The following is a 27,304-nucleotide window of genomic DNA, read 5'->3' as shown; positions in this document are numbered from 1 at the left end:
ATGAGCACCATGCGCCTGCTGACACTCGCCCTGCTTTTCTCCTGCTCCTTTGCCCGTGCCGCCTGCGACCCCAAGATTGTCAACATCGGAGCCGTGCTGAGCACGCGAAAGCATGAGCAGATGTTCCGTGAGGCCGTGAACCAGGCCAATAAGCGGCATGGCTCCTGGAAGATTCAGCTCAACGCCACCTCGGTCACCCACAAGCCCAACGCCATCCAGATGGCCCTGTCGGTGTGCGAGGACCTCATCTCCAGCCAGGTGCCCACCCCTCCCCGCCCCCCCCCCAGGGCTTCCACTGCGTTGCTCTTGCCCCTCCCCCACCGCCTCCCCACCATCTTCCCTCCTACTGTTCCAGTTTCATCCTAGCCTTCCCCAGCCCTCTTAAGAGACGACTCCTAAGTGAGCTGGCTCATTCTGGAGCAAGCTGGTCTCACTAGCAGCTGAACGCCACCTCCCCATCTTGCTCCCCTAAGCTGGTCACCTGCCACCCTGGTCAGTCCCCGCAAGGGTTCCAGGGCTCCAGATCCCGACCAGTGTGTGCAGACATGTGGCAAGCATTTCGTGGTTTGTTTCCTCACTGTGTCAGTGAGGGGGTGGGCATCCTGATGCTGTCCCAGCCACAAGCACGCGCTAGGCGCGGGTCTCGAAACGGGACGGGCCCCGGGGCCATCTTTGTCTCCGCTTTTAGACCTCCTTCCCTTCCTCCTCCCCCTCCCCCCATCCGTGGGTTTGCCTGAGACGGGAAACGGCCCAGGTGTGGAAGCAGGGTGTTCTGTGGGGTGGGAGTGGGGGCTGAGCGTGTGGGAGGTGTCAGGGCCCAGCATGGCAGCCGCGACAGCCAGCGCTGCGGGGGAGGACATGGCTTCTGGGATTTCGCCTGTCAGAGCTGTCCGCCCCTGTGCCGTGCTGCCTGCTGCATTCCAATGAAAGCACGGCATCACTGCAATGCAGCCCTTTATGTAAGAGCCAGGACCGACACGGGGCCAAACGAGGCTCTCCTTGCTCACCTGACAGGCACACCACATCTGTGGACACGCACACTCACACACGCACGCATTTACACCCAGGTTTACGCACAGAGACGCACAGACTCACATTAGCACACACTCACGCACATCAGCATCACACAGCCAATTTCACGTACTCACACACACTTGCCCACACACACGTGCACATCCGTGGACACGCACACTCATGTGCTACATACTGCCTGGCATACCCAGGTGTACGTGCAAACACATGTGCCCACGCACACGGGCTCAATCGTGCACACACACACACAGTATACAAATGGACATGTTGGGCCATAAATGTATACACAACGCACATCCCGCACACACTCGTGGGCACTGGCATGGCCAGAGACTCATCCAGACACGGACCGGGCACTTCTGGGTGCAGACTGGTGGGACGGCCTGGGACGGATAACCAGCCCTCACAGCTCCAGCTGCAGACAGGACAGGGCTGAGCTTTGCTCAGAAATCTGCCCCCCCCCCCGCATACCTCATAAGCCACCCCACGCTTCCAGCCCCGAACACCAGAGACGACTGGGTGACGCCTTTGTGGCTGGCGGCTTCGGTCACACGTCCCATCCGGGATGAGGGAGAGACATAAAGAGGTAGAGTTAGAGAGTCCAGGTAGGGCCCTTTCCGGGGGCCCCTCCTGCAACTCACAGGACACAGTCTGTTCCCTCAGAGAACAGCCAGTGCCAAGAGCAAAGGTGACAGCAGCTGCCACTCACTGAGCGCGACCTATGGGCAAGCGCCACGCTGGCATGGCAGCCGTCGCCCCCACCAGATGGGTCCAGAGCCTGCCACTCCCACCCCCATTTGCAGGAAAAGGGGCACCCCGTTGCTCAGAGGGTAGAAGGCAAAGTTGGGACAGAACAGGTCCTCCCCGTGAGGGTAGCGTGGAATCACCCAGACATCTGCTCCCCCCACCACCTCTCTGCCTTGCAGAGCTGAGCCACTGGCTTCAGACCTGCTCCCGGGGGCCTCGGTCTGGGCAGGAAAGCTGGGCTGCCCCCCCCCAGCCCCTCCCTTCCCTTCCGTGAGGATGTGGTCAGCGCTCAAAATCAGCACTGGGTCTCCTCCAAACTAAGCGGGGCTCAGCCGGCCCCCGGAAGACACTGGCGAAAAGACGGAAGGTTCCAGGGGCTCCTTGCCTGGCTTCTCCAGACAAGGCTCAATGCGCAGCTTTAGATGCAGCCTTCTGGAGCTCCTCCCAGTCTCTGAACTCCGGGCTTTCGCACCCAGGAGGAGGGCCAGTGGGTGGCATGGGTGTGCCTGTCATCATGATGCGGGACCAGTCACTCTCCCCAGCCCACGCTGGGGGCGGTGCGTGCCACCACAAGAACAGGTCTTCACCCTCCCTGTCAGGGTCTCACCACGCACCCAGCACAGCCCCCCCCCCCCCCCGCCCAGCGTGAGAGGGTGGAGGGAGGCCCCGGCAGGGGAGGTGTGGGGAGGGGCCGCTCGCCTCCCTCTGTGTTCTCGCTGCACACTGCAGTCCGGCTCTGCCTCCGGCTCACCCCTGCGACTTGTTTCTCCTCTGCGGGTGGTTATAGGGTCCCGTCCCCTTGGCTGGGAGCGTGTCCCCTGGGGCTGTACGTGTGCACAGTCGGCGCCCCTGCCTGTCCCCACCCCCGGCCTGCTGAGTCAGCCTCTGCTGCTTCCCGGCAGCCAGCTCCAGTGCCGTGCCCACCCCGCCCTCACCCCCGACGTGCGCTGACCCTGTCCCCTGTGTCCACAGGTCTACGCCATCCTAGTTAGCCACCCACCTACCCCCAACGACCACTTCACTCCCACCCCCGTCTCCTACACAGCCGGCTTCTACCGCATCCCCGTCCTGGGGCTGACCACCCGTATGTCCATCTACTCAGACAAGGTAAGCCTGACCACTCGGTGGGGACCCAGCTGGCTCTGTTCCTGTGTTCAGACCCAGTGGCCGCCGGAGGCAGCTGCCCTGGGGAGGGGGAGGAGGCCGGGCAGGCACCACGCAGGCCGGGCGGGGCACAGACGTGCGCGGACCAGGGGCTCCGGGCTCAAGGAGCAGCAGGGTGATGCGTGAGCTCACGCGTTCAGGCGTGTGCACACACTCGTACCCATACCCATAGCCTGAGACGCAAACTCATCCACACGCAGGCACGTACACACCAGCACAGACTCAGACTCACAGAGTCACGAGTACAAACAAACCCACACACTCGCTCGCGCCCACACGCACCAAGTTCATGTGCACACGAACACATTCACACGGACGCTTGTGTGCTCTGACACGCACACGCATATTACGCACGTTGACGTGCACAAGCACATCACCACACACTTGCGTTTGCACTCACGCACACACTCACAGACACTCACGCTCCAGCACACAGACCATCACAGGCACCCTCACGCACTCGTACTCATGCACACGCACACGCACACGCACACGCTCACCCTGGCAGGTGTCCCACCGGCAGGTGGCAGGCACCAATAGCAAGCCCTTGGGAGCAGCAGAGGTCCCCGTGGGCCGGGAGAAGCCCTCCCCACCGCAGGGCACAGCTGAGAAGGATGTGGGCACGCGCGCAGGGTAACAGAGGAGGCGGCTTGCGGCAGGAGAGCCTGGCCTGGGGTCTGCAGGCCCAGGGCCGGGAGCAGCGCCAGTCAGCAGCGCGTAGAGCCCTTGTGGTCCCCAGGAGGGGTGTGGGGGAGCCATCCGGTCCTGGAGTAGCAGCTGGAAAGGCCAGGAGGCCACTGGGGTGGTTTCCCATAGAGGTGGGGAACTTGTTCGAGGTCACACTGCTCTCCCACGGCGTCCGCTCGTGATTCCGGGAGGACTCATCAGCTGGGGGGGCCACTAGCCACCAAGAGGCTGGGAGGGCCCCACAGCCTGGCCCACATCCTCCTTCAGACCTTGGGCTTACCTGCAGACAGATCGGGAGGGGCCGGAGGAGGGGCCGTGTGGTGGGGGCTGCCCGGTCTCCCCATCCCCTCCAAGTTCGTCTTGCTGGGAGCAAAGCCGCCCAAGGCACGAGGCCATCCCAGCCAGGGCCAGGGGTGTCTGGGGAGGTCAGGGACGTGTGTGTCCCGAGGCTCTGGGAACTGGCACGCAGCCGAGGCGCCCAAACTGTTCAGATGCACTTGCCCTCAGCTGCAGAGAAGTGGGGGGTCCTTTCCTGGGCCCCCCAACCTTAGCTCTCTGGCGCCAGTCCTCCCATATGTAGAAGGAGGCAAAGCGGCCGACAGGCCACCTCACAGGCGGGGAGGAGACACCCTCTTCCAGGGCAGAACCCTAGCCCAGACCCAGTTGTGGCCCAGCTCCCTGGTCCAGTATGAGGTCAAACCAAATGACCGAACCTCACAAATCCAGCCTGGCCCCACTCACCATCCCGGTCCACTGCGAATCTGTGCCCAGCACTTGGACCACGAAGGCCTGGGTCAGAGTCAGTCCAGGACCCCAACCCTAACCCCCTTGTAGCCCCTTGCAGACAAGTGGATGAGGGACAGAGGCAGAGGGGCATCCTCACAGCCAGGTTCCAAAACATCGCCCCTCGGGTCACAACGAGGGAGCAGGTAAAAGGCTAATCTGGACGTCTCAGAGGACCACAAGGTCACTGTGGGTCTGCGGGGTCACCAAAGGGGCTAACTCAGAGGACCTAGGCCGAGGAGGGCTGCGCACATGCTGTGTCCTGCCACGCCCCTGGCTGGCTGCTAATATTTGCACACAGAGGGGCGCCTGGGGGGCTCAGTCCGTGAGCCTCTGACTCCTGATTTCGGCTCAGGTCATGATCTCACGGCTCATGGGTTCGAGCCCCACACTGAGCTCTGCGCTGATGGTACAGAGCCTGCTTAGGATTCCTTCTCTCCATCTCTCTCTGCCCCCCGCCCCCTGCTCACTCTCGCGCGCTCTCTCCCTCTCAAAAATAAATAACATAAACTTAAAAAAAAAGTCTTCAAAAATACGCACACAGAGAAGTAAGGCAGGGTCAGCAACCAATAACCCCCGGACTTGAAGAGAAGAAATATTTAGTCCCAAATAAAGATTTCCTGACAAATACTACAGTTATGCAAATTTGGGAAGCTCCCCAAGTCAGTGGGAACTTTCTTGAGCCCAGGCTGTCTGGCAGGGGGTGGCTGGTCGCCTCAGGAACAATTCCACGGAGGCTGTTTCTGAGATTAGATGACTTGGGGGGGGGGAGGGGGGAGGGAGGCAGCAGTGGGAGTGGGGTCCCCGCGTCTGGCAGGTGTCCCCCAATGGTGCGAGGGTAGGGGTAGGAGGAAGCAGGGTCTTCAGCGGCAGGAGGGCAGGCCGGCGCAGCGCCCCCCGCTGGCCGCGGGCCGAGGTCCCGTCCCCGAGGCCCCTCAGCCCCCTCCGTGTCCCCGGGAGAGCGCCCCCCGCTGGCCGCGGGCCGAGGTCCCGTCCCCGAGGCCCCTCAGCCCCCTCCGTGTCCCCGGGAGAGCGCCCCCCGCTGGCCGCGGGCCGAGGTCCCGTCCCCGAGGCCCCTCAGCCCCCTCCGTGTCCCCGCAGAGCATACACCTGAGCTTCCTTCGCACGGTGCCGCCCTACTCCCACCAGTCGAGCGTCTGGTTCGAGATGATGCGCGTCTACAGCTGGAACCACATCATCCTCCTGGTCAGCGACGACCACGAGGGCAGGGCCGCCCAGAAGCGCCTGGAGACGCTGCTGGAGGAGCGCGAGTCCAAGGTGAGGCCCGGGCCGCGGGCGGGAGGAGCAGGAGGAGCCGAGGCGCCGGAGGAGCGGGAGCAGGAGCCGGCGCGCTGCCTGCCGCTGTGTCTGTGGCCCGTGTGTGAACACCCTTTCTTTCCATCGTGCATGGTCAGCACCACTACGTCTGGCGAGCGCCCGCCCCAGCCTGTTCTCGGCTCATTTCACTCGCTTTGCCATTAGTCGAAATCTCCTTCGTGTCAGTCCCTGCGGGGCGAGGGCAGGACCACCTGGAGCTCCGCAAACACCCCACCCCGCCCCCCGCCCGCGGCCGGACCCTCGCAGCCCCGCCCCCCGCCCCCCCTCCCCCCGAGTTCCCCAGCCAGGCCCCGGCTCGGCCCCTCCCACTCCCCCCAACCCCAGCGGCCTCAGGGCCACAGCGGCCCCCGGCGCCAGGCCCCTCCCCAAAGGACCCTGTACCCTCGCTGCTGTGACGCGTTCCGCGTCCGTCCGCAGGCCTCGCCTCCCCCCCCCCCGCCCCCCCACGCTGCCCACCCCCTCTCAGCCGCCCATTGTCCTCACCAGAGCTCATCCACGACATCTGCCACCAGGACCCCTCAGCCTGGGCTCTGCCCCCTTCAGGCCTCCCCCTCGGCTCCCCTCCCCACTGAGCCCCTTGCGGGTCCCCTCCTCACCCCCACCCTGGGGCTGGGCTCTGGACCCCTCCAAGAGACACTGGCCGACCAGCCCCAGCCTGGCGCCCACTCTGGGGCTGCAGAGAGAGCAGAGTGGCAATTTCTGGGGGTCCAGGTGACCCCCATCCCCACCCCCACTGCCAGCCTGAGGAGGCCCAGGGTCCCGCCTTCACCCAGCACAGAGTCCTGAGTGCTCAACACCCGTGCCACGGCCCCTAAGTCAGGACGAGGCCAAGCCGGGCAGAGAGGGAGGGAGGCCTAGGCTGGGGCGGGCCCTGGAGGCCAGACCAAGGGGGTGGTGGGAGACACGTTCGGCCTGTGGAGTCAGAGCTGGCTTCAGCAAACTTAGCGCCAACCCCAGGCCCCTCGTAGGCCCCTGAAGGGAGTAGAGGGCACCGGCTGGGGTGGGCGGAGCCAGAGGGCAGACTCAGAGGGTCCTGGGGGGGCCCTGCTGTGGGACACCGAGTCTGAGAGGGAGGGCTGACCACCAGCGTCGTGGGCCCCACCCCTCCCAAGACAGCATCCCCCAGCGCCTGGCAGGCCGGTCACCTCCTGGCGTGCCCACCTGTGGCCGCACACACTCACTCGCACGCTCACCAGCCACGTCCCTGCACATCCACCCATGTGCACCCTTGGTCACGGGGACATGCTATCATTCCCAAGACAGTCCCTTCACACCTCACATCACCCACCACACGCTGAGACCACAGCTGGGCACACACATGGGCCTGCAGCCCACGGGCACACTCACCCCCCCCGGCTCACGCACATGCACATGCTTGCACACACACGCGCGCATGCACACGCACACACATGCCAGGGCTCAGATGGCTCTGGCCCTCATTTCCCCACCGAAGAGCGTATGTAGACTAACACTTTCACACAGATGCCCACAGGTGCTCGCCACCCCTGCGCGCATGTGCGCGTGCACACACACACACACACACACACTCCTATCATACTCGCTCTCCAGTGCACATGTGGGCCGACGGGTGTGCACACACCGGTCAGTGAGAACAGGCACCTGGGCCGCCAAGGGAGACAGAAGGGAGGACGCCATGGGCGGAGGGACAGAGGGGACAGGGCATGAGGGAGGGGCTGCTCACCCCCCATTCAGGACCGACCGGGGCGGGGTGGGTACTGCTGGGGCCACACGGCAGGTGCATGGCAGGGGTCGGGAGGGCAGGCGGGACCCCAAAGGGACACGTTTGGTGTGGACACAGACAGGGCCTCCCTTTCTCCCAAGTATGACCGTGTCCGAGAGCACAGCTCCGTGGCCGGGAGCCCCGGTGGCCCCCGTGCCCCCTCGTCCCCAGCACCGCCCTGGCCCCCAGCCCCGCTCGGGCCTAGGTGTTTGCGAGCTCCAGGTACGTGCCCGTCTGCAGACGTGCCGAGGAGGTGGTGTGATTGCTTTAGCGCCGTCATTTTCAACCGTTTATAATCTTCTTCTGTGTCTGCATATTTTCTCTGTGCACATTATTCATCAGAGTAAAAAAAGGAACTATGAAAACCTCGACCAACTGTCCTATGACAACAAGCGTGGACCCAAGGTATATATGCATGGACGTGCACGCCGCCCACCGGCTAGGGGGCCCTGCTCCGGCGCCTCGGCCGCTAGGGCCGCCGTCGGCCCGGCCCTGCCGCGCCGCAGGCCCGAGCGGTGAGGAGAGCGAGCTCGTGAGGCAGGCAGCCGCAGGCAGGAGAGGGCAGGAGCGGGCCGCGAGGGTGTCCGCGGCCCGCCCACCGCGGCCCGGCCTTGGCCTGCGCCGAGAAGCAGGCGCGGCCGCAGGAGGAGCCGCTCTCCGGGAAGTGCATGCGAATCTCTGGGACCCCCCCGGGTTTCCTCGTGGAGCCCAGGAGGGAGCCCGCCCGCCCAGCCGCCCGCCTGCCCCGGTCCAGCCGCTCTCGCAGGGGGCCTGCGGGGTCAGGCCTGAGAGGATCTCCCGTGGTTTTGGAAAAGTCGGCCCCATCTCTGCTCCCGGTTGCCTTCCAAAACTCTTTTCTGTTTCCTGTCCGCTGCACGCGTCCTTCTGAGTCTCAGCCCACTTCAGCTTGCATGCTCAGTGCAAAAGTGAGGACAGGAGAGCGAGCAGGCTGAAGAAGGGACAGCGAGCGAGGCCGGGCCAGGCCAGCAGGAGCCAGGCAGGCAGGTGCACAGTGCAGGAGGCGGGCGCAGGCCGGGGCAGCCCGAGCCACGCCGCCTCTGGGTTCCTAGCAGCTGCGGCCCGACTCTCGCCCCTGAGGCGCTGTGTCCCCGGCCGCAGCCGGCCGCTGACGCTCTCGCTTACACCGCAGGCTGAGAAGGTGCTGCAGTTCGACCCGGGGACCAAGAACGTGACGGCGCTGCTGATGGAGGCACGGGAGCTGGAGGCCCGGGTCATCATCCTCTCTGCCAGGTGAGGCTGGGCCGGGCCCCTCCCTCCACCTCGCCCAGGGCTGCACCTGGGCCACGGGCACTGTGGGGCCGAAGTGGAGTTTCAGCTTCCGAAATGCCATCGCCAGGGAGACCCCCGCCCCCCCCCCCCGCCCCCCGCTCCCGTGTACACAGCTGGTGCCCTGGCAGGTGCCACGCCCTCCACGTGTCCATCCCAACTCCTTCCCGTCGCCTGCCGCCGCTCGCTCCGAGCTGGACGACGGATAAGCCCCTGCCTTTAGGAAGGCAAACACGGCCCGAGGTGATAGACGTGTCACGGGACTCTGGGAACTGGGCGCAGGGAGAAGGCCCAGGGAAGTGGGAAGTGACATGTGTGCAGGCGAGCCCAGGCGAGAAGGCCACAGCGGGGAGAGAGCCAGAGTCCTAGGACGGGAAGACTGCAACGGTCAGAGTGGGCAGCACGGAGAAGGGAACCAGTTAGGGACCTGTGAACACCAGGCCGCCGCCAGACAGGGCCTGACCCGCACCTCGACTTTGGAAATGAGCCCCTAGGGAACCTCTCCCTGTCTGCAAATGGCTAGGATCCCCTGGGAAGGAAGAGGGCAGGCCACCCGGAGCAGGAAAAGGAAGAGCCCCGCTCCACGGAACAGCCAGGAGGGCCTGGGTGGGCACGGCCCCCCGGCCACCCCTTCCTAGAAGCACTGCCAGGCTCCAACAGAGCGGGGGACCAACGGGGGTCACCTCACCCAGAGAAGCGTTCCCCAAGTGCTGCTCTCCGGCAGACCACAGACAGACAGACAGACAGCAATACCCCGAGGCTCAGGACAGGTGTCCGTTGTGCACTCAGTCAACAAATCTCTGACACAGAGCCGGGCGCCCCACCTCGAGGTGCAGGAGCAAAGTGGGGCCAATCAAGGGTCCTTGGGCTGGAAGGCAGGAAGCCCTCACTCACCACTCACCCACGTCACGGGCCACTTGCCAAGCCAACCATCCGACCCTGGGCGCTTGGGGAGGAGAAAGGTTTGAGGGCTTGTCCAGACAAGGTCAGGGGGCTGCACGGTCCCTCCCAGAACAAGCCCCTCCAGGAAGGTGCCACCAGATCCTCTGATTGGTTCTATTCCCCCTCACCCATCATAGGGCTTGAGACAGACTCCGTGGGTGCGGTGGGGTGAAGGGTGGGTGGATGGGCCAGTGGACGGGCAGGTGGGCAAGCGGACGGTCAGCTGGCAGCCAGGAGGCCCCTTCCCCCGGGACAGAGCAACTCGAGGAACTCATTATGCCAGAACATAGATGTTCAACCGTTGGGCGCTTTTACAAAGGATGAGGTCACGTCAGACTAGACCCGTCCAGCCCACACACTGCGATCAGAGTGGTCAGCGGAACGCAGGCCAGAAAGCCACAGGTAAAACCGACCCACGCAATCCCACCACACCCGGGTCCCAGCGGAGGGGTGGGTGCTTTCTGATCGGTTTTCGCCTGGTCAGCGAGATCCCACACCACACCCTGAAGCCCCCTGAGCTCGGGCTGGGAGGGGCTCACCCTGTGTCGCCAGCCCCCAGGGTCAAGGAGGGGTTTGGCAGATGTGAGTGCAACAAAAAGGCCAGCCCGGGGAAGGGTACGTGGTCACATCAGACAGTTGCACACACACCACACACACAGGGCCACGTGCACGAGTACGCGAGCACACACCGTATAACGCCACACGTACACACACATCATCTGCACACGCACACCTCAGCAAACGGGTGCACACAGGCACACGGCATATTCACACCAGTCACACACAGACACATATACACACACGTTCACACACTCACCTGCACAAATACCACGTACGCAGCACACACACGTACCGAGCACACACACGCCACATGCACACACGTTGTGCACGTGCTGTATAGACACGTGCACACCATATACGCACTCACAAGCTTGCACGCTCACACCCACACATCCATACACAGTGCACACACACGTACCTTACACATATGCACACAAGCCATTCACACGCACAGACACCATATGTGCGCATACAGGCTCACCACACTTATGTGCAGACATATGCACACCTGCACACAGGTGCGTGCACCCCACACACGCACGTACTCCACACCCACATGCACAGCGCACACGTGTTCCTGCGTGCATACACACACACACCCCACACGCGCACACGCTGCCGACAAAGGCACAGCACTCGTATCGACCACACAGCCACCAACACCCCCTCTTGAATTCCTGTAAGGCCCCCGCCTGGACTGTTAAGACTGGAAGAAACCCCTCCGCTCACATACGGGGCTCCTTGGAGCAGAGCCGCCCCAGTCCCACGACAGAGGCTAGCCCGGCCCCCAGCACTCCCAGCTCCCCAGGAGCGGCACCTACAGGCCTTCCTGACCCTGGGACCTCCCCCCCCACACTGGCTCCTCCTTCTTGAGGGCTGTTGAGAGCACTTTGCAGGGAGACCTCATTAAGCCAGTCTTCATTTCTGAGCCATTTCCTATGGAGGGCGGAGAAGTCGTTCCTCAGACTTTTCATTCCTATCTTCCGGAGATTGTCTCCTCTGGGGCCGATTACTTCCCTCAAACGGTTTTGATGGATCGATCAGGATTTTGCGCACAACTTTTTACTGGCGATACCGATGTACACAGATACGAGCACAGGCGTGTGCTCGTTCCGCTAAGTCAAAAGTCACAGACCTGCACTGTGTCAAGCAGATGAGCTTCTCTGCCAGGTTTTGTGAGCACCACTGACAGGGGGCACGGGTGCCCCTCCACACACAGTGCTGGTCTTTCCGGGTCATCTTGGCTCGATACTCTCCTTTGGCCTCGGGTACGGGGCTGCCTGGACTACCTCTGTTTGCGTTGCTTATGTCTGAGTAGCACGTCACGTAGAGCGAACACTGAAGGTCTTGGCTCATTCTTGAGAAAATCGAGGGCAGACCCCTTAGGGAGCCTCGGGCCACCTGGGTTTCCAGAGTCAGCCATTGTGAAAATAACCCAACGCTCAGTCTGTCCGGCCTCTCTGTGCCCCAGTGCCCACGGGTTAGAGAGGCAAAGTGCCAGGTGTGGTCTAGGCCTGTGTGGGGCCAAGTCCAGTCCGGCAGAGAAGCAAGGGGTGGTTCCGCACTCCCCCGCCCCGTGGCCCCCATGGCCCTACCGGGCCCAGGATCCTCGTCCTGACCAGGAGACCCCTAGGGGATCAGGTGCACAGGGGCTCGCCTGTAAGGACATCCCGAGAGCTCAGGACCACCTGCACTGTCCCCCGTGATGGCCCGGTTCTAGGCGGCAGGACACACAGCATAACGGGTGCAGCAGCTACCGGCCCCCTCCAGCAGCTTCCGCTGCAGCGCTAGGGGCAGTTCCCAGACGCTGGGTCCCACCAACATCTGACCCGCCTGGAGAGTCCCCAGCCCCTCGTCTCGCATGTGTGGACTTGGAGAACCAGAATGTGCGCAGCCTATCCAGGAGGTCACAGGAGCATGGGCCCTGGGGTGACTGTCCAGACGCAGACCCGGGTCTGCCATTACCGTCACTCGTGTGCTTTGGGTGCCTTGGTTTCCCCTCCTGACACAGGGATAGTACTGATGTCCGCCTCGTAGGGATACCGTGAGAATTAAGTAAGAGAGTCCGTGTAACGCGCTCAGAGCAGTGCCTGGTACCGTGAGCAAGTAAGCAATCAACAATGATCCGTCACCATCTGGGGCGCCGTGACCCTGCTCACCAAGGGGGGAGGGCCAGCAAGAGAGGCCTGGGAAGCTCTGGGGGTCTGGGCCCCGTCACCCCATCCCCACCCTCCACCCGTCACCTCTGCTGTCGGGGTGTGTGTGTGGGGGGGTGTTCTCCTGGTCCGGGTGCGGGCTGGCGATGACCGGTCACCTGTGTAGGGTCAGTGGGCCCAGCTAGGGGGGTGCCGGGGACTGTCCACTCTGCAGCATCACTGGACCCAGGAAGGGCTGGAGGTGGGGGGGTGCTGGGCCTGTCACCTCTGCAGTGTCTCCAGGCCTCTTTCCAGGGGAGGGAGGGGCTGGGGGGCGGGGCCAGGGCCACACTCCAGAGGAGGACCTGTGAACCCAGAGCATCCACGGGCACAGGTCCGGTGGGGAAGGGCTGCAGGGTTGGCCGGGCCCGTCACCCCCCTCTGCCCCACAGCGAGGACGATGCCGCCACCGTGTACCGCGCAGCCGCGATGCTGAACATGACAGGCTCCGGGTACGTGTGGCTGGTGGGGGAGCGAGAGATCTCGGGGAACGCCCTGCGCTACGCCCCGGACGGTGAGTGCTGGACCTCTCCGGGTCCCGGTGGGCAGGGGTCCCCCACGGACACTAAGCCCACCCCACTCGCCCCAGGCATCATCGGACTGCAGCTCATCAATGGCAAGAACGAGTCGGCCCACATCAGTGACGCCGTCGGTGTGGTGGCCCAGGCGGTGCACGAACTCCTGGAGAAGGAGAACATCACCGACCCACCGCGGGGCTGCGTGGGCAACACCAACATCTGGAAGACAGGGCCGCTCTTCAAGAGGTGGGCGGGGATTGTCTTCAAGAGGTGGGCGGGGACTCTCCTCAAGAGGTGGGCAGGACTCTTCTAGAGGTGGGGGCAGGATTCCCTTCTGGAGGAGGGGCGGGACTCTCTTCTAGAGGAGGGCGGGACTCTCATCAAGAGGGCGGGTTTCTCTTCTACAGGCGGGCGGGACTGTCTTCTAGAGGTGGCTGGGGTCTCTTCAAAAGGAGGGCGGGACTCTTCTGGAGGAGGGGCAGGTCTCTCTTCTAGAGGTGGGGGGGCGGGATTGTCTTCTAGAGGTGGGCGGGACTCTATTCTGGAGGTGGGTGAGGCCTCTCAGAAGATGAGAGCGGTCGCTCCTCAGCAGGTGGTCAGACATCCTACGCGTACAGGCATCTCCCGGACTTCCCCCCTGGCCCCCCCTCTGTCTTCCACCACCACCCCCAGCTCCACTGTGATAATCATCTGTCCCATTTCCAGCAGCGACATTAATGTCTCAAATGTCACTGAAATCGTGGCTGCCTCCACTGCTCCTGACCCCGAGACCCACCCCAGCTCCCCAGGGTAGCTGACAGCCGTTGGGAGGAGGCTCCTGCTGCAGATGGGGACAGGGGGCTTCCAAGTACCGAGAACATCAGACAAGGAGCCCCCTAAGGATGGAACCTAGGCCTGTAGGGAGCCAGGGCTGGCCAGATGTCCAAGTGGATGGACATAGTGGGGCAGGAGTTACTTCACAGCACCCTGGACACTATGCCACTCAGCCTATCGCCAGACCCCCTCCACCCCACTAAGTAGCAGACGCGGAATCGCATGTGCAGAACCACAGTTATGGTGCCCACAACAGGAGCACACACACAACGGCAGGCTTGTGCAGCAGATGTGCACACACTCGGCGAGGCACGTGGCACGCACACATGCGTAGGGGTGCATCCACACAAGGGCCACATGTGTTCACGTGTCTGGCTCGTGGGCACGCTACACGTGCACGTACAACAGGACAGCACATCGGCCCTACTTCCCTTGTTGGTGAGCAGGTTACTGCTCCCTTCCGGGGCAAGGATAGCTGCTGGGAGGCTCGAGTGTCCCAAAGCGCAGAAAGCCCTCGAAGGGGGGGGGGGGCGTGGGCTCGGGAGTTGCTGGGCTACCACGGCGGTGCTCTCCGTCTGGTGCCGGCAGGCAGGCACACCGTCCGACTCCCAGCACGAGGGTCTGGTTCCTGCTAACCTCTCCCTGTTGGCACTGAGGCAGAGGAAGGGGCTAGGGCTGCTCAGAAGGCCGGGGAGAGGGAACGTGTCCGGTAAGTGTGCTCACACCGCCCTCCCCAGGGTGCTGATGTCCTCCAAGTACGCAGACGGGGTGACAGGCCGTGTGGAGTTCAACGAGGACGGGGACCGGAAGTTCGCCAACTACAGCATCATGAACCTGCAGAACCGCAAGCTGGTGCAAGTGGGCATCTACAACGGCACCCACGTAGGTGGGGGTCATGAGGGGGTGGGGGCTGGGGCCTTAGGGTCCTGGGGCCAAGACCCCTGCGTGGCCACCCTCCATCTCATACTCCCACCCCCAGGTTATCCCCAACGACAGGAAGATCATCTGGCCAGGTGGAGAGACAGAGAAGCCCCGAGGGTACCAGATGTCCACCAGGCTGAAGGTGGGGGCCTACCGCCCTGTGCCAGCATCCACACCCAGACACTCCATCCAGCTCCGCGGGCCCACAGGAGGGGACAGTGAGGCCAGTGCAAAGGCCCGAAGCGAGTGGGGAATGGACCGGCGCCCGGCTGCCACAGCCCACACCTGGTGACACAGAGCAAGCAGGGAGAGCAGGTGGAGGGAGGAGAGGCGGCCGCTGGGCCCCGTCCCGTGGGCTCTCTCCAGAGCGTCTCTGCATCCAAATGCACTTCAGTCAGGAAGCCGTGTGGGATGGGACTCTCCTGGGATGAGCTGCTAGGGGTCGGAGGCACAGACAGAGGTTGTTCTGTGGACTCGAGCTCCTGCGCTCATCACCCCTCTGGGGGGACCCTAGCCACCCCACCCCCAGTCTTCACAGCCTCTCACCATGACTGAGTCAAACCGTCCTTTCACCCCTGCCCCCTCCCCCCCCCCCCAGCATTCTCCATGGCAGGCTGTTCCCTCCTTGACCCTCCTGCTGGGGCCTCTGGGAGACCCTCCTGGCTGGCCTTTCCCCTCACAACTTCTCTTCCTTGCTCCTTTGGGCTCATCCCTGGGCCCCTGTGTCCTCCTCGGCACTCTCGCGAGAGCCCCTCCTGTTACCGGCCCACAGCAGCACTGGGCCAGAATCTGAGATCACCAAAGGCAAAGATCCTGAGTGCCGTGGGCCCAGTGAACCTTCTCCCGGCACGCCCAGGTCCTCAAATGTCTCTTGACCTAGTCTCCCTTCTGAGGCCACCCCCTAGGGCCTCTCACCCAGACCCATGTCAGCACCTGCCCGCAGGTCACCATCCTTCATGACAGGCAGAGTGGGCTTTTCCAAAGCCAGCCCAGCTCCTTGCAGTTCGATACCTTGTGTTGGAAAGTGAAAGGAAGAGCCAAAACACTGATGGCCAGATGGTCCAGATGGTCCCATCCAGGCTGCCAGATTCAGATGGCTTTTTCAACTTTTTTTTTTTTTTTGGTCTCACCGATTTTTTAAACGCGCAAACATACATTGCTTGTATAATAGAAAAACGTGATGAAAGTTTACACAGCTCCTGCAGGGGCTCCCGATCCCCCACGGGAAAAGTCAAAATGCTGCCCTTACAGCTGAGGCTCTGGCCAGCCCGCCCTGCAGACCCACCGTCCCCCATGTGCCAGGAGAGAATCCTTCTCCAACCGATCCCTGCTCACTCCGCAGGCCCAGCCTGTTGCGTTTGGCTCAGCCCCCCGTGTCCTGTATCTGTCCCCCTCATCCCCTAGGCTATGGGCCCCTGGAAGATAGGAAGAAGAGAGAACCCCAGCATAAGCCTCAAGTATCCCCTTGGGCTGAGAGGCAAGCTACGGGAGAGAGGACAGCATTGGCAAAGGAAAGAGGAAGGCAGGACAGATAGATGATCAGATAGCCATTGCTGAAGAGGCTGAAGGCCAGGAGAGGCCAGGTGGTCAGACCTGGGTGATCCCAGGTCCTGCGCAGGCTCAGAGTGGATGTCAGACATGCCCCTGTCCTCATGGTGGGTGGTGGCAGGCAGGGTGCATGCTCTGGGCCGGGACAGGGAGTTTCTCATCCCTGAGAGATCAGAGAAGGTGCTGGGCACACTGGCCATTCCAGCAGGCTCCTCTGATGGAAGGAGTGATGTATAAGCCAAGATCCCCAAGACGAGTGGCCAAGAGGAGGGCACACTGTTTCAGGAGGCCATGTGTCTTCTGAATGCTGAGGAGTCTGGGGACCCTCCTGAGGGCAACGGCCAGATGTTGTTGATGGTGGCCGGGGAAGATGTGGATTGGCCCCCCTGAGGCTGAGCAGAAGGGAAGCGGCTGGAGTGGGGGGACACCAGGGGCTTGGAGGGAGTGCAGGGGAGTCTGGGCGCTGAGGGTGGATGGTCCAGGCTGGGTCTCTCCCCACCCCCAGATTGTGACGATCCACCAGGAGCCTTTCGTGTACGTCAAGCCCACGCTGAGCGATGGCACATGCAAGGAGGAGTTCACGGTCAATGGGGACCCGGTGAAGAAGGTGATCTGCACAGGACCCAATGACACGTCACCGGGCAGCCGTGAGTGCCAGACGGGCGTGGGGCGCGGGCGCGGAGCGGAGTAGCCAGGAGCTCGGTGGTTACGGCCCCTGTCCACCTCCCTAGCACGCCACACAGTGCCTCAGTGCTGCTATGGCTTCTGCATTGACCTGCTCATCAAGTTGGCGCGGACCATGAACTTCACTTATGAGGTGCACCTGGTGGCCGATGGCAAGTTTGGCACTCAAGAGCGGGTACGCGTGGATTGCCGGGAGCCACGAGGGACGGGACCGGGTGGACCGAGTCTTACCAGGGACAGGGACGGGGGTGGGCGGGGGCCTGCCAGCGGGGGCGGGGCCTGAGCGGGCGTGGGCGGGGCCTGCGAACCGGGCGGGACCTGGTGTGGGCGGGGCCTGCGGGCAAGGCGGGGCCTGCAGACTGGGGCCGGGTCTGGGGTGGGTGACCCAAGAGCTGAGCCCAGGCGGGCGCCGGCGGCTGGAGCGGGACGGACGGTGTCCGCGCACCCACCGGAGCATCGCCGCGCAGGTGAACAACAGCAATAAGAAGGAGTGGAACGGGATGATGGGCGAGTTGCTCAGCGGGCAGGCGGACATGATCGTGGCGCCCCTGACCATCAACAACGAGCGCGCACAGTACATCGAGTTCTCCAAGCCCTTCAAGTACCAGGGCCTGACCATTCTGGTCAAGAAGGTGGGCAGGGCCCGGCGCGGCCGGGGCGGGGTCCGAGGCGAGGTCGGGCGGCGCTGACAGCCCATGCACCTGCAGGAGATCCCCCGAAGCACGCTGGACTCGTTCATGCAGCCCTTCCAGAGCACACTGTGGCTGCTGGTGGGGCTCTCGGTGCACGTGGTGGCGGTGATGTTGTACCTGCTGGACCGCTTCAGGTGAGCGCGGCCCGAGGGCCTGACGCCTCCACCTGCGGGGGGGGGGGGGGAGGGGGGGAGGGGGGCGGAGCCCGGCGCGGGGCGGGGCAGGGCTGCCCTTCCAGCCCTCTCCCGCCGGCCCTCTGCTCCCCGCAGCCCCTTCGGCCGGTTCAAGGTGAACAGTGAAGAGGAGGAGGAGGACGCGCTGACCCTGTCTTCGGCCATGTGGTTCTCCTGGGGCGTCCTGCTCAACTCGGGTATCGGGGAAGGTGAGGCCACGTCCCGGCCGCCTCCCGCTCCGCCCCTTCCCGCCCGCCGGGAGCTGACAGGCCTCTGCCCGCAGGCGCCCCCCGAAGCTTCTCAGCGCGCATCCTGGGCATGGTGTGGGCCGGCTTCGCCATGATCATCGTGGCCTCCTACACCGCCAACCTGGCGGCCTTCCTGGTGCTGGACCGGCCCGAGGAGCGCATCACCGGCATCAACGACCCGCGGGTGAGGCTTAGCCGCTGCGGGCGGCCGGCGTGAGGTCGGCGGGTCTCTGCCTCGGGTGGAGCCCGGGAGCAGCCGCGAGCCCTGCCCTCTGACCCGGCAGCTGAGGAATCCCTCGGACAAGTTCATCTACGCGACTGTGAAGCAGAGCTCGGTGGACATCTACTTCCGGCGGCAGGTGGAGCTGAGCACCATGTACCGACACATGGAGAAGCACAACTATGAGAGCGCGGCCGAGGCCATCCAAGCCGTGCGGGACAAGTGAGGGGGGGGACGGGACGCGCGGGACAAGTGAGGGGGGCGACGGGGCGCGCGGGACACGCGAGGGGGCGGACGGGGGAGGGGCATCCACCCCTACAGGAAGAGTGTCCGTCCAGGCTGGACGGGAACCACGGGACGGAGATAGAGGTGAGGATTCGGGTCGGGCAGGACGAAGGCGTACCAGGTGCAGGGGCGAGGGCAGACCGGTTGGGCCGCGCGCCCATGACCCCCGCTCCTGCCCGCAGCAAGCTTCATGCCTTCATCTGGGACTCGGCGGTGCTGGAGTTTGAGGCCTCGCAGAAGTGCGACCTAGTGACCACTGGCGAGCTGTTCTTCCGCTCAGGCTTCGGCATCGGCATGCGCAAGGACAGCCCCTGGAAGCAGAACGTCTCCCTGTCCATCCTCAAGTGAGTCGGCCTCCCCCGCCGCCCGCGGTCCTGCACCTTCCTCCGAGAGCCTCCCACCGGAGGCGGACCCCTCCCCAGAGCCCGACCCCGACCCCGCCGCCGCCGCCGCCGCCGCGGCACACAGACACCGCCCACCGCGGGCCAGGCCCCGCCCGCTCCGGGCCCCGCCCACTCCGGGCCGCGCCCTCCCCCCCCCCAGGTCCCACGAGAACGGCTTCATGGAAGACCTGGACAAGACGTGGGTGCGGTACCAGGAGTGTGACTCGCGCAGCAACGCCCCTGCTACCCTCACCTTCGAGAACATGGCAGGTGGGTGTCCCCATCGCCCTCCGTCCCCCTGCGGACACCGGCGGGGTTCTCCAAGGGGCCTGCAGGCCGGCAGCCAACAGCTAAGGCCCTGGGTCCTGGCCCACAGGGGTCTTCATGCTGGTGGCTGGGGGCATTGTGGCCGGCATCTTCCTGATCTTCATTGAGATCGCCTACAAGCGACACAAGGACGCTCGCCGGAAGCAGATGCAGCTAGCCTTTGCCGCGGTGAACGTGTGGAGAAAGAACTTGCAGGTAGGACAGGCACTCTCCGAGGCCTGGTGCCCACGGCCCGGCCTGGCCCCGGCCCTCCTCCATTCCCGCAGGCCGAAGCACTGGCTCTGGCCCCCGGGAGCCCATGTGGGCAGGACCGGAGCTAGGAGCCACAGCCAGGGGCAGCGCTGCTGGGGGCCACCTGCGGGTGGCTGCCCCCTGCAAAGCCCGGCTCCAAGCCTCCGCCTGGCCCCTCTGTCTCCAGAGTCGCCCACCGGCGCCCATTCCATAGGAAGGCAAACTGAGGCAGGGTAAGACAGGGACCCACCTGGGTATAGCACGTGAGTCCGAGACATCCTGCCCTCGCCGCCCCACGCCTCCCCTCGGCACCCTCCAGGGACCCCCTTCCCTGCTGCCCTGCTGTGTCCTGTGCTCCATAACCCCAGCCTGACTCGGGCGAGCTGGCCCTGCCTGGCACTCCGGGCCGTGTCTGTGGGAACTTGCTGCCAGCTGGAAACAGGCTGCACACGGGGCAGCCACGGCCCACCTGGAGTAGGGCAGGTAGTGGGGCCTGTGCAGGCCTGAGGGCTCACGCCCCAGGGTCCTTTCTGGCTTGCTTCTTCTCTTCTCTTTCTCTGGGTGATTCCCCAGAGCCTGTGTCCTGGGATGAATTTGATGTTCAGAGAGGGAGGGCCAGGTCCGGGGCGGGGGAGCGGGAGGATGGGTTGCTGGAGCCCCCACACCTCTCATCTGCCCACTCTTGCTCTTGGGACCTGGTCACTGCTCTCACTAGCTGGCACAGGGCCATCCTGGCCATCAGACCCCAGGCCAGGGTCTGGAAGCCACCTCCATCTATCTATCTCTCCAGTTCATCTCGCCACCTGCCTTCGGCCCCTCGGCTCCTTCCCGAATCTTGGCGTGCCCCCTCAGGGGACAGAATCGCTGGCAGGGCCCGAGGGGCGACTCCTCCGGTGCTTGGGGGACCCTTCTCCTCGGGACACCTGTAATCCAGGGCCACCCAGGAGCCAGGGAGCCAGGCAGACGTCCCAGGAAGAGAGCCAGACGGGACCCACCCCCACCCCCCTCCCAAGTCCAGCCCCAGCACGAGCAAGGTCAGGCCCAAGACCGGGCAGGAGCAGAGGCCGCCTGCACACGTTCGGCTGTTGGTGCGTCTGTCCAGCACAGGGAGGCAGGCAGGAGCGAGGGCCTGAGCGGCGGCCAGGCTGGGCAGCAGCCCCCGAGAAGCAGGCGAGGGCAGGTGTGGCCGCCACCCTTAGCCGTCTAATCACTTATACATATTCATTTTAGGATAGAAAGAGTGGTAGAGCAGAGCCCGACCCTAAAAAGAAAGCCACATTTAGGGCTATCACCTCCACCCTGGCTTCCAGCTTCAAGAGACGTAGGTCCTCCAAAGACACGGTAAGGGGAAGAACGCCCAGTCCCACGTCTCCGACTCTTATCTCGCCCCGCCCCCGTGTCTGTGTCCCGTGCATCAGGCGTGCCCTCTCCCTCACCATCCCATCCACCCCACCTCTGACCGCTGTGGCCCTTCTGCCCTCATCTCTATTCGCCCAGCACACGAGGTCTTCACTCTCCGACTCTCTAGACCTTTCTTGGTCCTTTCTCCCACTGGCCCTCACTGGGCCCTCTTTCCCCATGTGTCTCTGCGTTGGTCTGCCCCCCATGCCATGACGCCATGCGCCATCTTGAAGCTGTGTCATGTTGTTGGTCAGCCGGTCAGCCTCACCGACTCGGGGCTGCGCCCAGGGCCCCGGGAGCCCGGCGCCAATCTGTCCCGGACTCCTCACTGTCAGGAGGCCACACCACCTCTCTGTTACGTCCGTTTCTCCAGCCTCTCCCAGAGCGGCCCACTGCCCTCTTTCCCACCCCTTGCGACATCCGTGGAGGGGTGGCTGTGATGTCCCATCCGCCCGTCTGTCTGGCCGCCAGCCCCACCGCGCAGACACCTGTCTCACGTGTCTCACCAGAGCCATGCCTGTCGCACCCTTTCCATGTGGTCTCTGTGTGGGCCGGGGCTGGGGGCCGGGCCTGGCTCTGTCTGGGTGGACGGCTGGGGCCTGGAGTTGGAACAGGCCCCCAGCCGCAGGGGACTGTCAGGCGGGGACTGGGTGGCACCAGAGGGGGTGGAACCCACCCCAGGCTGAGCCGTGGCCTACAGAGCCGGAGTCACTGAGGCTCCCAGACAGAGGCCCAGGAAGGAGAGGCCTCCGTGGAGAGGACCAGCGCCTCAGCTCCTGACCCCCCAGCTCCTCTCCCCACAGGGCCACGTCAGAGCAGGCCTCCTAACTTGGGCAGTTTGTCGCTGCACCAGATGCGCACACTTGGAATAAAAGCCCCTAAAATGGACCCAGCCTTGCTAGAGGCACCCCGGTCTGAGGTGGGGAGGGGGCCTCCCTGCAGTCCAGGGGCAGCTTGGCCCGCATCCCGCAGAAGCTTATGCTTCAGGGTGGATATGGGATTTACACTCCCCCACACACAGTCCACTGGAAGGGGGGCACACCTCCAGGACACAGACAGGGCTTGCACAGAATAATCGGGAGTCCGGGGTAAAGCCATCAGGGGGCCCCAAGAGCGGCCCATCAGACCTGGGCCGCTCTGCTTCCCCGGAGGAGCTCAGCACTGGCAGCGGGTGGAGGCTGAGGGTCGGGGAGCTGGGAGCCCAAAAGTGTGCAGAGCTTGAGCCAGTGGCCTTTGCCAAGGGGTTCAAGGAGAAACCCAAGACCAGAGAGGAGGGGTGGTGGGGCAGGCCTGGAGACAAGGTATCCTCACAGACAGCACTTTTAGGGAGGAGCACAAAAGCTACACAGGGAACTTTCTGAGGGCCTCCTTGAGCCCCCCCCCACCCCCAACCAATACTCCTGCCCAAAGAAAACACACATGCCCTTAGCTTGTCCAGGTGCAGCTCAGAGACCTTCGAGGTGCCTTTCTGGGGACACACTCCCAACAGACTCTGCCTGAGCCTCTGTGGACACCAGGGACCATCCCCCAGGCCAGCCCTGACGCCATGTGGCACCTGGGGCTGGGGCTCTGCCCTGTAGGGGTGACTGGGGGTACTGCCACCTGGAGGGGCTGGGCGGGGGAGGGCAGCCCAGTTTCCCCGTTTCGGGCTGGGCGCCTGCTTGGAGGGAGGCCTGGGTGGGGGGCTCTGTTGGGAGGGGTGGGGTCGGTCCGGCTGCTAAGATCCTCTGCCCCTGTCCTGTGGCCGGTCCGGGCCAGGGCAGCACTGGGCGCTCAGGGCTGGGGTCCCTGGCGGCCGGCGGGGCCAGCGGGTATTGATTGTTGGTTCTTATTTATAGAGCACCGGGGGTGGACGCGGCGCTTTGCAAAACCAAAAAGACACAGTGCTGCCGCGACGCGCTATTGAGAGGGAGGAGGGCCAGCTGCAGATGTGTGCCCGTCATAGGGAGAGCTGAGACGCCCTGCCCGCCCTCCTCTGCCCCCCTCCCCCGCAGACAGACAGACAGATGGACGGGACAGCGGCCCGGCCCACGCAGAGTCCCGGAGCACGACGGGGTCAGGGGGAGGAGCGCCCCCCAGCCTCCCCCAGGCCGCGCCCGCCCGCCCGCCGGTCGGCCGGCTGGCCGGTCCACCCGTCCCGGCCCTGCGCGTGCCCCCGAGCATGGGGGCTAACGGGCTGCCTTGTCTGTGTATTTCTATTTTGCAGCAGTATCATCCCACTGATATCACGGGCACGCTCAACCTCTCAGATCCCTCGGTCAGCACCGTGGTGTGAGGCCCCCCGGAGGCGCCCACCTGCCCAGTTAGCCCGGCCAAGGACACTGATGGGTCCTGCTGCTCGGGAAGGCCTGAGGGAAGCCCACCCGCCCAAGACTGCCCACCCTGGGCCTCCCGTCTGTCTGTCCGCCCTGCTGCCTGGCGGGCAGCCCCTGCTGGACCGAGGCTCGGACCAGAGCGGCTGAGGACAGGCCAGAGCTGAGCTGGCTGGGCAGGGCCACAGGGCACTCCGGCAGAGGCAGGGCCCTGGGGTCTCTAAGCAGTGGGGAGAGGGGCTAACCTGGCCAGAGGGGCTTGGAGCAGAGACTGAAGCCCCATCCTTCTCCAGCCACTACCAGAGCCACAGTGGGGGTGCGAGGCCCCAACTGGCTGGGTCACCCCCTCCTCCAGCGCCTGCTCCTGGCAGCCTCAGCTCCACCCCTCTTTTCTGACCCATTTCCCTTCTCCGCTTGACCCTATCCATCCAGCTGGCCCTGCCCGTCCCCCAGTGGCAGACTCTGACCCTCAGCTGGCAGCTGCCTCCTAGGAGCGCGCTGGGGATCCCCCACTGCCTCCGACCTTCTCCAGTCCCCACGAGGGCTGGGCCAGCTATTCGCGTCCTCCAGCCCGCAGCCCAAGATAGGCTCCCCGCCCCCGCCAACCACCACACTGGCTCGGGACTGTCCTCAGCCCTGCCCGCCAACCTGTACAGGCCCAGCCCTTCCCGTGTCGAGCGCGTGCCTTCCCCATGCGGCCCGTGCGCAGCCGCGCGCTGCCCCTCCGCCCGGGGGCCCGGCGCGCGCCGCCCCCTGACCCGGTGTGTGCAGTGGTGATGTCTAAAGGAATGTCACGGAACTTTCTGTCTGTGTCGCTTGTTGACGCCTGCAGGGAGAGTGAAGAAGGGCAGGGGACAGGGGAAGATTCGAGAACAGCCAAGGCCCGCTCAGTCCTGAGCAGCGGCCGCGGGGCTCCCGGGGCCAGGGTCCAGCGCTCTCCTCAGCGGGCCGAGGGCGGTGGCGCGCCAGCGGCGCGTGCGGCAGGCGGTGAGCACGGAGCCCAGCGCCAGGCAGGCGGCCAGGCTGGCGAGAAAGGAGACGGGCCCGAGCGCGTAGACCACAGCCAGGTCCCGGGGGGCGAGCCGCTGCGCGCAGTGGCTGAAGGCGGCGTCCGTTAAGGCGGTCAAGGGTCTGAGCGTCAGGCGCCCTGGCAACACGCAGAGCAGCGTCTCGGCCTCTGCGGGACACAGGTGCACAGTCAGGTGGCGGCGGCGGGGACCGTGGCCGTGGCTCCCGGCCCGCCTACCCCCACCCGGAGGGCTCACCTGGCGCCGGCCGCGGGTGCCGGCGCAGCCAGGAGCAGAGCGGACGCAGCGCGCAGCCGCAGACCCAAGGGTTGCCGCGCAGGCGCAGTGCGCGGAGAGCGGGCAGGCCGGCCAGCAGTCCCGGCGCGAGCGCAGGCAGCTCGTTGTCCTGCAGGCTGAGCGCGTACAGCAGCGGGAGCGCGCCCAGCGCCGCGGGCTCCAGGCGCGCCAGCCGATTGCCTGCCAGCGAGAGGGAACGCAGCGCGCGCAAGGGCGAAAAGGTGCCGGGCGCCAGCGCCTCCAACTGGTTGGCGCTGAGGTCGAGCTGCTGCAGCGCGCCCAAGCTCCAGAAGGCCCGCGCGTGCACCCAGCGCAGCCCGTTCTCGCGCAGGTCCAGGCGCAGCAGCGTGTCAGCGCCCACGAAAGCGCCGGGCGGCAGCGCGCGCACACGGTTATGGTCCAGCAGCAGCGCGCGCACGCGCCGGCTCAGGCCCGCAGGCACGGCGGGCAGCGCGCGCCTCGAGCAGTTGGCCTGGCCGCCCGGCGCGCACGCGCACGCCTCCGGGCAGTCCGGGGTGCCTGGGGTTCCCGAGGAGGCGGCCGCGGCCGACAACTGGGCCCAGACTGACCACGGCGACAGCAGCAGCAGCAACATCGGCGACGGCCGCCGCGAGAGAGAGGAGAGGCTCCGCATGGGGGCAGAGCTCAAGGCCTGCTGCCCGTGCGTTCACGTAGCCAGTGCGTCTTTGCCGCGCCTGCACAAATATTAATTCTCCAGCCCGAGTGCCGGCAGTTCCTGTTCCACGGCTGGTCCCCGCGCCCAGGGCGGGGGCTGGGCGGATAGCCAGCACCCTGCACTGCCAGCCACCTGTCCCGGAGCCGGGCTCCTCTTGGCTCTGTGCCAACTGCGGCGGTGAGAAGCCCCACCTCTCCTCTCCTGGGGTATCCACCACCCTGTGCCCCCCTTGAGGCCTAAGCCGCTGGATGACCCCCCCCCCCCCACACACACACCCATCAAACTCATGGATGCCACGCATGGAATGGGACCCAGGGGCCTCACTGCTCATTCGTCCCTGCCTGTCTCCTGCCCAGCAAAGTGACCCTAGCACACACACGGTGGGCCCCCTCCCCGCACCCCCCGTATAGGGATGGTCCCATCTCCATAGCGGATGTTTGGTGGGGTCAGGAGTACATGATGGGAGCCTGAGCCCAGGGGATAGGCCGTAGGGTGGAGCGGGGACTGCATACCTGGAAACCGTCATGTCTGCCCTACCTGGCCCTATGAGGATTCTCCTAGAACCTCAAGGAGACAGTGTGGGTAGGGCACAGGCACCAGCCCAAGTTCTCCAGTCAAATGCTGCTCCTCTGGAGTCACCAGAGTTGCACATCCTGTCCTGGGGTTTTCCGGGGTGGGGTGGGGGTGGGGTGGGCAGGGGCCCAGGAGCCATGCCAACTTCGTGGGGCAAGGCAGCAGGACGATGCCGGGAGGAGCTAGACGGAGGCCATGGCAGGAGGAGGTGGAAACACCAGGGCTGTGGCTCCTGCCCTGAAGGGCAGACAGCGGGCACTTGTGCAGGCAGCGCACACTCGCGCACGCACACACACACACACACACACACACCCGCCATCCAAGATAAAGGAGATGACCTAGGTGCACACAGACCCCTCCCCACCCCTTCACGCAGCCGCACAGCGGCTCTAGGAGGAGCCCGCAGAGAGGACAGGGCAGAAGCACTAAATACCGTTTAATTCTCTTACCCTAGGCTGCCCGCAGCCCTACTCAGGTGGGGGGGTGAGAGGGGACGGCTCCTCTAGAGTCAGAGTTGGGGCCATCGGGTCCATGGGGATGGTTATGAGGCCGTGAGCCTCCAGGGGAGGCATCAGGGAGACCTCCAGGTCAGGGTCCATGAGGTGGGACTCCACATGCAATGTGTGCAGATCCGTGTGATCTTCCTGGACCCCGAAGTGCCCCACCATCCTGCACGACACGGGCTGGGTCAGGCTTGTTGCAGGCAGTCACCAGCACGGGCTCCCGAGGACTTAACCCCCTCCCAGGGCAGGCCTGGCTCTCAGGTCAGTGCCCCTGATGCATCTGTGACCACACCTCCCAGTGGGGCAGGAGCAGGGGCACAGCTCACCCGTGGGGTCCTCCCCTGAGGTTACTCACCTGCTGTCCATGTGTCTGCGGGAGGCATGTTCATGTCTGGGGGACAAAGGAAGGTGTGAGTCCTGGAGCAGGGGAGCTGGCCCCCAGGAGCCCAGAAGTGCCCCTCCCGCACCCCACCTCTTCACAGCCCAGTCCGGGAAATAGCGTTCCCCAGCTCTGGCTGACATCTCACCTGGGGCAGAGGCCCCTCTCCCAGCAGGGCCCCGTGGCCCTCACCCACCCTGCCCGCCCCGGGGCCTACACACCTCTTGGCTCGCATGGCACCAATTGCCACGATGACGAGGGCACAGAAGCAGCTGGCACCAACGCCCGCCAGCACCACCAGCAGGGCAATGAGGGCCTCGCGGCTGAGGCCGAGGCTGCACTCACAGTACGTTCCAGCTGCAGAGACAGGGCCCGTGTGGCCGAGGGGCCCTCGTCACCTGCCAGTGGAGGGCCCCCGGGGCCGCCCCTCACCCCAGGAGGGGCCCGGGCTGGGGCGGGGTTCAGGGACGGGAGGAGGCACCTGCAGCAGGGATGAGCAAAAGGGACAGACATATCAGGCCGAGAGGGCCGCCAGCCAGGCAGGAGTCAGGCTGGGGACAGGGGGCCATGTCCAGCCCCCAACCCCACCACACACCTCTGGACGGAACCCATTGGAAGGCGCTGACCTCACAATAG

General features: G+C 64.8%; 3 protein-coding genes across 7 annotated transcripts; 1 reads left to right on the top strand and 2 right to left on the bottom strand.

Moving 5' to 3' along the window:
* On the top strand, positions 1-23,196 carry GRIN1 (glutamate ionotropic receptor NMDA type subunit 1). Of its 5 annotated transcripts, XM_047093824.1 has the most exons (21): positions 1-258; positions 2,752-2,886; positions 5,515-5,691; positions 7,835-7,897; positions 8,643-8,743; positions 12,870-12,991; positions 13,067-13,241; positions 14,546-14,690; positions 14,788-14,871; positions 16,783-16,924; positions 17,009-17,136; positions 17,429-17,593; positions 17,669-17,787; positions 17,923-18,035; positions 18,110-18,258; positions 18,359-18,516; positions 18,762-18,923; positions 19,123-19,232; positions 19,339-19,484; positions 20,751-20,861; positions 23,128-23,196. In XM_047093824.1, exons 1-21 carry the CDS (start codon positions 1-3, stop codon positions 23,194-23,196), a joined length of 2,832 nt encoding a protein of 943 aa, XP_046949780.1. The 5 variants fall into 5 exon arrangements, with proteins under 5 accessions (XP_046949780.1, XP_046949782.1, XP_046949779.1 ...); XM_047093826.1 differs by lacking the exon at positions 20,751-20,861; XM_047093823.1 differs by lacking the exons at positions 7,835-7,897; positions 23,128-23,196 and adding an exon at positions 22,760-22,876.
* Positions 23,197-24,060: 864 nt separating this feature from the next.
* LRRC26 (leucine rich repeat containing 26) lies at positions 24,061-25,171 on the bottom strand. Its single transcript, XM_047093828.1, has 2 exons — positions 24,499-25,171; positions 24,061-24,410 (listed from the first exon to the last, which is right to left on the bottom strand). The coding sequence occupies exons 1-2, from the start codon at positions 25,169-25,171 to the stop codon at positions 24,121-24,123; spliced, it is 963 nt and encodes a 320-aa protein (XP_046949784.1). The 3' UTR covers positions 24,061-24,120.
* A 1,042-nt stretch (positions 25,172-26,213) lies between these two features.
* Positions 26,214-27,237, bottom strand: TMEM210 (transmembrane protein 210). The gene is made up of 4 exons (XM_047093829.1): positions 27,150-27,237; positions 26,890-27,025; positions 26,645-26,680; positions 26,214-26,455 (listed from the first exon to the last, which is right to left on the bottom strand). The coding sequence occupies exons 1-4, from the start codon at positions 27,235-27,237 to the stop codon at positions 26,254-26,256; spliced, it is 462 nt and encodes a 153-aa protein (XP_046949785.1). The 3' UTR covers positions 26,214-26,253.
* Between the last annotated feature and the right edge of the window lie 67 nt (positions 27,238-27,304).

This window comes from Lynx rufus, unplaced genomic scaffold, assembly GCF_022079265.1.
Source record: "Lynx rufus isolate CCGP_SWC_20201006 ecotype Redwood Valley unplaced genomic scaffold, mLynRuf1.p SCAF_36, whole genome shotgun sequence".
NCBI classification, from domain to species: domain Eukaryota; kingdom Metazoa; phylum Chordata; class Mammalia; order Carnivora; family Felidae; genus Lynx; species Lynx rufus.
The sequence above is the reverse complement of the archived record's forward strand: the minus strand, read 5'-3'. Positions and strand labels throughout refer to the sequence as shown.

Bases quoted from the DNA above. Each gene is read 5' to 3' on its own strand.
- GRIN1 (XM_047093824.1), top strand. From the start codon at position 1: ATGAGCACCATGCGCCTGCTGACACTCGCCCTGCTTTTCTCCTGCTCC. The intron at 2,887-5,514 runs GTAAGCCTGACC...GTGTCCCCGCAG, and splicing joins TGTCCATCTACTCAGACAAG to AGCATACACCTGAGCTTCCT. The intron at 17,137-17,428 runs GTACGCGTGGAT...ATCGCCGCGCAG, and splicing joins AGTTTGGCACTCAAGAGCGG to GTGAACAACAGCAATAAGAA.
- LRRC26 (XM_047093828.1), bottom strand. From the start codon at position 25,171: ATGCGGAGCCTCTCCTCTCTCTCGCGGCGGCCGTCGCCGATGTTGCTG. The intron at 24,411-24,498 runs GTGAGCCCTCCG...TGTGTCCCGCAG, and splicing joins GCACCCGCGGCCGGCGCCAG to AGGCCGAGACGCTGCTCTGC.
- TMEM210 (XM_047093829.1), bottom strand. From the start codon at position 27,237: ATGGCCCCCTGTCCCCAGCCTGACTCCTGCCTGGCTGGCGGCCCTCTC. The intron at 27,026-27,149 runs GTGCCTCCTCCC...CTGTCTCTGCAG, and splicing joins TTTGCTCATCCCTGCTGCAG to CTGGAACGTACTGTGAGTGC. The intron at 26,681-26,889 runs GTGTGTAGGCCC...TTTGTCCCCCAG, and splicing joins GGTGCCATGCGAGCCAAGAG to ACATGAACATGCCTCCCGCA.